This window comes from Miscanthus floridulus, chromosome 10 (assembly GCF_019320115.1).
Source record: "Miscanthus floridulus cultivar M001 chromosome 10, ASM1932011v1, whole genome shotgun sequence".
NCBI lineage: Eukaryota > Viridiplantae > Streptophyta > Magnoliopsida > Poales > Poaceae > Miscanthus > Miscanthus floridulus.
The window spans coordinates 90,924,760-90,935,424 of NC_089589.1; the positions used below are offsets into that span (position 1 = coordinate 90,924,760).

Below are 10,665 nucleotides of genomic sequence, written 5' to 3' on the forward strand. Positions count from 1 at the left end.
GTGAGACCAAGGAGGGAGCCGCGGATCGGCGATGAGGTTGTCGGGATTGGCCACGTTCAAGCAAGCGCGGGCGAGCAGCTTACGCTCTCGTTTGGTCTCGAAGGACACTCTGCCCCCAATGATGGTGTGGATGCGGTCGGTTGGCTTGACGTACTTGTGACGGGGATCTACGTCCTCATCATCATTGTCCTCGTTACGCTGCTCCCCTGCGTCGTTAGGCTTGTCGGATTTATTCGGAGCCTTTTGGCACATGTAGATGGATTTGAGAACACGACAATTCTCCATGGTATGGTTTGACTAGGGATGGAGCTGGCAGGGTCCTTTCAATGCTTTGGCGTAGTCTTCTTCGTAGTTGCGACGTCCGCCACCTTTTTTAACGATGTTGACTTCACCGTCATCTTCCCGAGCACGCTTGCCCCTGTAATCGTCACGGCGATTACGTCGCTGATTACGCTGGTCGTGGTGGTCGCGAAAATCGTTGCACTGGTTGCGGCGATCAAAATTGTCGTTCCGACCATGGTTGCCGCGGTGGTCGTCGCGGTGTGGGGGTGGTCGGAGCGTGGAACCCTTGCTGCTTCTTCGATGATTATCTTTTTAGCATCATCGGCGTCCGCATATTTTTTTAGTAGTAGCTAGGAGCGCCGTGACCGATTCAGGTCTTTTGCGGAGGAGCTTGTCCCTTAGGGCATCGTGGAAGCGGAGACCAGTGATGAAAGACTCGATTGCCTCGTTGTAGGAGATTGATGGGACCTTGATGCGCATCTCCAAGAAGCGTCGGACGTATTCGCGCAGTGGCTCATCTTTGCGATCTCGAATCCGCTGCAGATCATATTTGTTGCCGGGTTGTTCGCAAGTAGCAATGAAGTTATCGATGAATGCTTGCTTGAGCTCTTGCCAAGAATCAAAGTAGTTTGCCGGCAAGCTGACCAGCCATTGGTGGCCTGCATGGCCGACGGCGACTGGGAAGTAATTAGACATGACGTGCTCATCAGCCATGGCTGATCTACATACGGTTTCGTAGAGCATGACCCATAACTCGAGGTTCTCCTTGCCGTCGTACTTCTGGAGTTTTTCGAGCTTGAAGTTTTTTGGCCACACGACTTGGCGAAGGTGAGGAGTAAACTGCTTCAAACCCAGACGGCCGTGGGTAATATCATATTCCATACGGCGATAGCTTTCGTGGGATGCACGAGGCCACACGACTTGGCGAAGGTGACGAGTAAACTGCTTCAAACCCAGAGGGCCGTGGGTAGTATCATATTCCATACGGCGATAGCTTTCGTGGGATGCACGATCGTTGGCTCTTTGATTAATGCGATCGCGCAGATCGCATTCTCCGAGGTAATGGCGGAGATCATTATTGCCATCACGGCGATCCCGATTGCCACCCTGGTTGACCCCGCGACCGCGGTTATCACGGCGATTGTCGCGGTTGTCTCGGCGGTTGTCATCCCGATAGTCGCGGTGGTTGTCGTCCCAACCACCATTATGACCACCGTTTCCGCCTTGATGGTTGTCTGATGGGTCGTTGTTGCGTGAGCCACGTTGGTTGGGTGGCTGTGAGCGACTTAAGTACTGGCGGCTGTGGCTTGATTCGACTGAGACGGACGGAGCCCGGGCTTGGTTTGCAATCTCTGTGGTTTGGGCTATAGCAGCCGTCAGGTAAGCTTGTACATCATCACGAATTGCCTGGATTTCCGGGGTATTGGGTAGTCGTTGCATTGTCGCCATAGCAACAGCTACGTTGGCGCTTGGAGTCCTGAAGACCTGCTTTTTCCCTACCCTATCAAAGGCATTGTTGAGATCGCGTGGCTGGAACCTTATGCATCGTGCCTCCTCTTCTGCCTTGGCTTCAGCTTGTCTGCGATTAAACCGGTCAATATTGCGTGCTTCGCGTGCTAGCCTTTCTTGTTCTGTTTCGCCAACTGCCGGTGGCTCGTCATTACTAACGACATTGATCAAGTCTCCTCGCCTTGGTGGAAAGGATGGGAATCGTGGGAAACCCGGGGAGTGGTCTAGGATATCCAGATCGTATTCAACTTCTTCATTGTCACGATGCTGAAGCTCAGTGTGGACGGAGCCAATAGATGCGATGCTGTACGGGGAGCTTGAACCGCCCTCTTGAACTGTGTGGACCGATCCTTCTTGATACTCCTCAATCTGAACCATGTTGACGAAGTTGCGTGGCTTTGGCCGAGGTCGATGTATAAAACACAGATCCGAGCAGCGTTGTATATTGTACGCGTAGTTGGAAGCAGTGTTTCGCAGGCCGTAGGGCTGAGCCTGGTAATTCTCCATCAAGGCTTCGCACTCGAAGAGCCGGAGACCCGTTGCGGGGGCTGGTCGGCGACGAACGGAGCGCCCTTCAGGAGTAGACGTGACCACGAGATCCGTACCGAGTCGTGCAGGACGACTGGCCTGAGCTGGTTGGGTAGATCTGTTGTGGGTAGTGGTTACCTGCTCGGTAGGTTGATTTTGAATCAAATCTACCAGAGCTACGGTTTCAGCAAGCTTGGTGCCGACCCGATTGATGGAGTTGAGCATGTCGGTGTTGTCGATCTGGTTCCCTTTGTAGCGAGGAAGCGAACGACGGGTTGTCGGCGCGGCTGAAGACGATGCTGGTGTGGCCAGAGCCAGATCCAACGTGGTTGGAGCCGTAGCTAATGCTGGTGAAGCAGTGGTCGACGCAGATTGGATCCGCGCCTCCTCCATGGTCATGGCGATGAAGTTGTCGGAGCCAGTGGTCCAGGTGATCTGGCCGATGGTGAATGTGAGGCCGTTCGGCGTAGCCATGGAACCGGGGATGATGACCATCTTGTTCGTCTGAGGAGCAGTACGCACACCCCCTACCTGGCACGTCACTGTCGACGAAATATGGTCGGCAGTCTACCTAGGGGTATGCCCAAGGTAGTAGATTATCGGCCGACAGGTGCGCAAGCTACGAACGAGATGGTGACGCAAGACAGACATGAGGTTTTATTCAGGTTCAGCCGCCGTGAAGGCGTAATACCTACGTCCTGCGTCTGATTGTATTGCTGTATGTCAATGAGATGATTTTTGAGGGGGTCCCCTGCCCACCTTATATAGTCTGGGGGGCAGGGTTACAGATCTGGAAACTAATCCTAACCAGTTATAATTGCCATAGGTGGCCGGATAAGGATTCCTATTCCAACCGACCAGGATCTTGCTTGATCTCCGAGTCTGCCTTGATTCCTTGCGCGAGACTCCGAGCAGATCGGCTGGGCCGCACGTCGTCTTCTAGTGGGCCGGACCCCCTGGTCCGGGCCGGCCCAATCCTAGCCGTAAGGGTATAGCGGTTAATACCCCCACAATCGTACGATCTATGTGTTTTTAGTGCAAAAGTAGTTGTCCCGTAGCAACGCACGGGCACGCTATCTAGTCACGCTAATAAGATGATCTCATACCATAAGTAGGACTAACAAGAACTTAATTGGTCAGGCATGCACAAAAAACTTCTGAGCGGCCACAACCTGTTTCTTTCCTCCAAACACTGGCCCACTCCTCTCACATCCATCTCATCTCATACCATATTAGCAAGTAGGGGCAGAGCTTGGTTAAGACCAAGCTGGGCCATGGCCACCCCTGCTCAATGTAATCTCCATCGTCTAAACAATAATTTTTATATTGTTCATTTGTGTTTAATGCTCAATTATATAGATTGGCCCCCTCTAATCCTGGGGTCAAGCTCCGCCACTGGTATTAGGTTGCCACCATCACACTAATAAGATGGTCATTTTCATCCTCTTTCAACTAGTCTCTTACCATTGCTATCACGCTAATAGGATGATCTCGTACCATATTAGGTTGCCGCCACCACGCTAATAAGATGATCGGTTTCATCCTCCTTCAACAAGTCCCTTACCATTGCTTGGTGCTTTCAAGATCCAATCTAGACCACTCGTTACCCCCCTCCCTAGCTAGCTTGATAGCCCCAATCGTCCATCCCTTTGTTGCACCACAATTTTCTAATCAAATCAAGATCCACGTATATGGCTGCCCTCGTGAAGTGCTTTGCAATTAAGCATCATGTCTGGGCTTGAGCAACACCCTGTTCACTGTATAGGAGGAGCGCATTGGTTCAAATTATATATTCTGCAATCCTTGTACAAAAAATTATTTTAAAAACAATTACGGTTATGACACACGCTTGGTATCTCTGCAACTTTAATTTGACATCAGAGCGACGCCATATTGCCTTCGCCTCACACAGCCACGGCACCTGGGGCAGCGCAACTCTCCCCGACGTAGCGGAGCGTGTCCTCGAGCACGAAGTAGCCACGCACCTGTGGGGCGAGGATGAAGGACTGGGAGAAGGCGCGGGACTGGCCGCCGGGGGAGGTGACGATGGCGCGGCCCTTGACGAGGACGATGATGCCGCCGCCGGGCGTCGAGTGGGAGTCCACCGTGTGTCGACCTCCATCTTCACGGTCGACATGTCCATCTCCATGATCTTCTTGTTGATCGCCTGAGGAACCACACCAAACAAAAACAACGAACCAGGCCAACATTAGCTGCTGAATCTGATGATCACATATTCACATCACAGATCGATCTGGTACCGAAAATGTTGGATATAATATGGGTTTGGCCCATATAATATTTAATGAATCAAATAAAACTCTATGGTGCATAATATTAAGCGTTGTATGGTTTAATATCATACGGGATTTTAACTGAACGTTGACTCAGCTTATATGGTTGGAAATTATTCATCTAAATTGAGAAGCTGAGAAAAAAACAAAGGCGTGCCACGCACGCGCGCGCCGCCGCCGCCGCCGCTGGCCGGGCCGGCCTCGGCCCGGCCCGCGGCGTGGCAGGCGGGCGTGGCCAGTCTTTTGCCACTTAATCCACATAACAACGGGAGTTACTCCCCTTGATGGTGGAGACGAACTGATTGCGGCAGTTATTGTCTCTTCCGCTTTCGTCTCTTCATCTCCGTCTCTTAGGATTCTCCGCTGCCTCTCTTCTCCCGTCCATATATCCGAGTCCTCCGTCAGTCCAGATCAACTTCTTCTGCAACCACGCGCACGGAGTAGCTGGAGAGCAGGTGCCTCCGGAACCCTCGTCCGCCTGAGAACCCTGCATGGGGTGAGCGGCGATTAGGTTTTTGGGGAGCGATCCACGACTGCTCGTCCTCGTACATCTTCTTCCTGGTGATTGCCTGCGGAACATCAAGGCGGCGTCTTCTTTCTGGTGATCCGTTCGTGGGACTGCACTGCAAACATCGTCCTGCACCGACTGTGGTCCACGACTTCAAGCAACGCACTATGTCGACTAGTGCGAATGGAGTCTCCGATGCCCTCGGCATGGGACCCTCCGCTGGGTACACTCTAATCTCTGTGATTACTGTGCTCGCTGCTACTGTGTTCATCTGTATGTTATCACTGTATGCTGTAGTGTTCATTAGAGATATACACATGCACATATATGTCGTCACGAACTTGCTGATGTTACTTTTCTGGATTAAACTGATAATGAAAATGCCTAAATTTCTAACAATCCAAAACCTAATCATAGGCAATTTTCTATCAGTGGTTTTGCTGCTGCTTTAAAGCCAAATAATTTTGATGGCAAGAATTTCATGATATGGCGTGCCAAGATGGTATTGTGGTTGACTGTGATGAACTGCTATCATGCCGCACAGGGGAAGCCTGAACAGTTTACTCCTGAGGAGGAGCGAAAGTTCTTGGCTGCCAATAACCTGTTTCGAGGCGCCGTGATTAGTGCACTTCATCCCAAGTATGAGAAAAACTACATATCTTGCACATCAGGCAAAGAGTTATGGGATGCTCTTGAGGCAAAGTTTGGGGTTTCTGATGCTAGCAGTGAGCTGTACCTTATGGAGCAGCTGTATGACTACAAAATGGTTGAAAACCGTTCTGTGGTCGAACAGACTCATGAGATACAGGCGCTGGCAAAGGAATTAGAACATTTCCCATGTCTGTTGCTCGACAAGTTTGTGGCTAGCGGTATAATCGCTAAGTTGCCATATTCTTGGAGGGATTTTGCTACTTCTCTAAAACACAAGAGACAAGAGTTTAGCGTGGGTGAGAGCAAAAGACAACCGTGGAAAAAGAGTTGAGTCTTCCGCTACCAATATGGTGCAGAAGAAAAACTCATTTGCATCTCGTAACAAAAAGAAGAAGAACATGCAAGAGAACAATAATGCAAAGCCTAAGCAGACTGCACAGTTTAAGAAGAAAAATAACAAGAAAGGTGGAGGATGCTTTGTTTGCGGGAGTGATGAGCATTGGGCAAGTGCATGCCCAGACCGCAAATATAAGCAAGAAAAGAAATCAGCAAATATGGTAATTAGCGAGACTGGTGGAGGAACATCTGGGTATGGTAATTCTTTACCTTTTGTTCTTTCAATTTGTCTTTCACCTGAGTGGTGGATGGACAGTGGTGCTAATATTCATGTGTGTGCTGATGTTTCTTTGTTTATTTCCTATCAGGCCGGCAGGAGTGGAGCCTTGCTAATGGGAAATGGTTCGCATGCGCGTGTTCTTGGTGCTGGTACGGTCGTTCTGAAGTTTACTTCGGGAAAGACGATGCTATTAAAGAACGTGCAGCATATCTCCTCCATCAAGAAGAATCTTGTTAGTGCTTCTCAGATGTGTCGCGATGGCTTTAAAATTATACTTGAATCCAATAAATGTGTTGTGTCGAGACATGAAACATTTGTTGGAAAAGGTTATGATTGCGGAGGCTTGTTCCGCTTATCTTTGCTTGATGATGTGTGTAATAAAGTGGTGAACAATGTTAATGTTTTGGATGAGTCGAATATATGGCATTGACGACTTTGTCACATTAATTTTGGCTGTCTCACATGGCTTGTAAATCTGAATTTAATCCCGAAATTTAACTTAGTCAAAGATTCTAAGTGCCAGGTGTGTGTGTGCAATCAAAGCAACCGCGCAAGCCTCACAAGACTGCTGAGGCGAGGAACTTGGCACCATTAGAACTCGTTCATTCTAATTTATACGAAATGAATAGCGAATTGACTAAAGGCGGTAGACGATACTTCATGACATTTATAAATGATCGCACTAGATTTTGCTACGTGTATTTATTAAAAACAAAAGATGAAGCGTTGCATTATTTTAAAGTCTATAAAGCTGAGGTAGAAAATCAACTTGAGAAGAAAATCAAACGTTTGCGGTCCGATCGCGGGGGAGAATATTTCTCAAATGAATTTTCTGAGTTTTGCGCGGTGCATGGAATTATTTATGAGAGGATGCCACCATACTCACCACAGTTCAATGGGATTGTAGAGAGAAAGAACCGCACTCTAACCGATTTGGTTAATGCCATATTGGAGATTGCGAGACTATCTAAGGAATGGTGGGGTGAGGCTATATTGACAACATGTCATGTCCTAAATAGAGTGCCCACAAAGAACAAAGAAATTACACCATTCAAGGAATGAGAGAAGAAGAGATTAAATCTCTCTTACCCGCGAACTTGGGGTTGTTTAGCAAAGGTGAATGTGCCAATAAACAAAAAGCAAAAGCTTGGACCAAAGACTGTTGATGGTGTTTTTCTTGGTTATGCAATTCACAGCGTGGGTTATAGATTTTTAATAATAAACTCTAGTGTTCCTGATATGGCTGTTGATACAATCATGGAATCTAGAGATGCTACATTTTTTAGAATGAGTTTTCCATGAAAAATGCACCTAGCACAACTGGTCATGAATTTATAATTCCCCATGAGCATGAAACTTTTACTCCGGTAGAACAAATTGAGGAACCCTATGTGCAAAATCCTGAGGAGGATGACACTATAGTCACCAGGAAAAGCAAGAGACAGAGGACTGTAAAGTCTTTTGGTGATGACTATATTGTGTACCTTGTGGATGACGCACCAACGACCATTGAAGAGGCATATTCCTCTCCTGATACTGACTTATGGAAGAAAGCAGTACGGAGTGAGATGGATTCTGTTATGTCTAATGGAACTTGGGAAATAGTTGATCGTCCCTATGGGTGCAAGCCTATAGGTTGCAAATGGGTGTTCAAGAAAAAGCTTAGGCCTGATGGTACTATTGAGAGGTACAAAGTAAGGCTTGTGGCCAAGGGTTATACTCAAAAAGAAGGTGAGGATTTCTTTGATACTTATTCACCGGTTGCCTGATTGACCACAATTCGAATTTTGCTTTCCCTGGCAGCCTCTTATGGTCTTATCGTTCATCAAATGAACGTTAAGACAGCTTTCCTAAACGGAGAGTTGGAGGAGGAGATCTATATGGATCAATCGGATGGGTTTGTAGCAAATGGTCAACAAGGCAAGGTGTGTAAATTATTAAAGTCATTATATGGCCTAAAACAAGCTCCTAAGCAATGGCATGAGAAGTTTGACAGAACTTTAACATCTGCTGGCTTTGTTGTGAATGAAGCTGACAAATGTGTGTACTATCAGTATGGTAGGGGTGAAGGAGTCATTTTGTGCTTATATGTTGATGACATACTGATCTTTGGATCTAGCCTCAAAGTGATCGAGGAGGTGAAGGAATTTCTATCTAAAAATTTTGAGATGAAAGATTTAGGAGAGGCTGATGTTATTCTTAATATCAAGCTTCAAAGAGAAGGTGATGGTGGGGTAACTCTATGACAAACCCACTATATGGAAAAGGTGCTGCGTCGCTTTGGGTTCAGTGACCGTGCACCTGCTCCTACACCTTATGACCCTAGTGTGCTATTGAGGAAAAATCGAAGAATAGCAAGGGATCAGTTGAGATATTCCCAGATCATTGGCTCGCTCATGTATCTTGCTAGTGCAACAAGGCCTGACATCTCATTTGCTGTGTGCAAGCTGAGCCGGTTTGTGTCAAACCCGCGAGATGATCACTGGCGTGCTCTTGAGAGAGAGATGCGCTATCTGAAAGGCACCATGAGCTACGGTATTCGTTATACCAGACATCCAAAGGTGTTGGAAGGCTATTGTGATGCCAACTGGATCTCTGATGCAGATGAGCTTTATGCCACAAGTGGATATGTGTTTTCGCTTGGAGGTGACGCTGTTTCCTAGAAATCTTGCAAGCAGACTATCTTAACGAAGTCTACAATGAAAGCAGAACTCACAGCATTAGACACCGCTGGCTCTAAGGCTGAGTGGCTTCGTGATCTTCTTATGGATTTACTGGTTGTTGAAAAACCCATACCTGCTATTTCTATGAACTGTGATAACCAAACTGTAATTACAAAGGTTAATAGTTCTAAGGATAACATGAAGTCAACAAGGCACGTTAAGGGACGATTAAAATCTGTTAGAAAATTGAGAAACTCCGGAGTAATAGCGTTGGACTATGTTCATACGTCTAACAATCTGGCAGATCAGTTCACTAAGGGTCTATCACGCAATGTGATAGAAAGTGCATCGAGAGAGATGGGTTTAAGACCCACTTGAAATTTACTATAGTGGCAACCTGTTCTATGTGATCGGAGATCCCGTGAAGTAAAATGGTGAAACAAGCTAGTAGTAAATTGTGAGGAAAGATCCTTAGTAAGACTTATTTCTGATGCACGTCTTTCCTATCTGTAAGGCAGGTTGGTCTTACCTTAATGTGTTCAAGTGGTTTGCTAAAGCAAAGATATTGTCCTACAGAACATCTTTTGAGGAGCACACCTATATGAGTCAGGCTGCTAGTCACAGTCTATGAGATTTGAGTGATCTCTAAATACTCATGAAAGGCACTGGAGTATGACTTATATGCTTCAAATAGAGGGGATGCCTTTTGCAGCCAAGTATCAGCCAAGGACTTTAGTGACATTCACCTCACACAAAACTGTCAATTCAAGGCTTATTCCATTGTTCAGTTGTGACTGAGTGAAACTATTGTTCTAGATGGATGTTCAACTTAACAGTCTCCATCGAAACACTGGTATATAAAAGAAATGTGGTTCTGAGACTACTTTGTTATAAACCCTAGAGTTTGCTGGGATTGTTGGATATAATATGGGCTTGTTGGATATAATATGGGCTTGACCCATATAATATTTAATGAATCAAATAAAACTCTATGGTGCGTAACATTAAGCGTTGTATGCTTTAATATCATACGGGGTTTTGACTGAACGTTGACTCAGCTTATATGGTTGGAAATTATTCATCTAAATTGAGAAGCTGAGAAAAGGACATCTGTATGTTATCACTGCATGCTGTAGTGTTCATTAGAGATATACACATGCACATATATACCGTCACGAACCTGCTGATGTTACTTTTCTGGATTAAACTGATAATAAAAATGCCTAAATTTCTAACAGAAAACAAGGAACGCACCTCAATTGTGGTGACGGAGTCCATTCCGCCGCCGCCGACAGCGGAAGGGCGGGCAAGGCGGCTGTTGTCCCGGTAGAACCTGTAGACCATGTTCGGCAACGCGTGTAGTTAGTGGTAGTATTGCTGCACGAACGCGTTGCCAACCTGCCCGCACAAATTAACACAAGCGAGAGATCAAACTCACAGCTCCCGAACCACCATGTACATGAGAACCTAGCAATATATATCTCGGCCGGCCTGAGAAGAATACGAAGCTTCTTACCAAGTGTGCTGGGATCGGCGCTGTGGCAGCGGAGACGACGGTGCCCTTCGTCGGGGCCATTGGATAGATCGGGGGAAGGGAGAGGACGGGGTAACAGG

General features: G+C 47.1%; 1 protein-coding gene across 1 annotated transcript; it reads right to left on the minus strand.

Annotated features, from left to right (window-relative positions):
- Positions 1-4,223: 4,223 nt before the first annotated feature.
- LOC136489021 (nuclear transport factor 2-like) lies at positions 4,224-10,395 on the minus strand. The gene is made up of 2 exons (XM_066485771.1): positions 10,306-10,395; positions 4,224-4,541 (listed from the first exon to the last, which is right to left on the minus strand). Exons 1-2 carry the CDS (start codon positions 10,393-10,395, stop codon positions 4,224-4,226), a joined length of 408 nt encoding a protein of 135 aa, XP_066341868.1.
- Positions 10,396-10,665: the final 270 nt, after the last annotated feature.

Excerpts from the sequence above, each read along its gene's own strand:
- LOC136489021 (XM_066485771.1), bottom strand. The coding sequence starts at position 10,395 with ATGGTCTACAGGTTCTACCGGGACAACAGCCGCCTTGCCCGCCCTTCC. Across the intron at positions 4,542-10,305 it reads ACTCCGTCACCACAATTGAG|ATTCAGCAGCTAATGTTGGC; the intron begins GTGCGTTCCTTG and ends TGTGATCATCAG.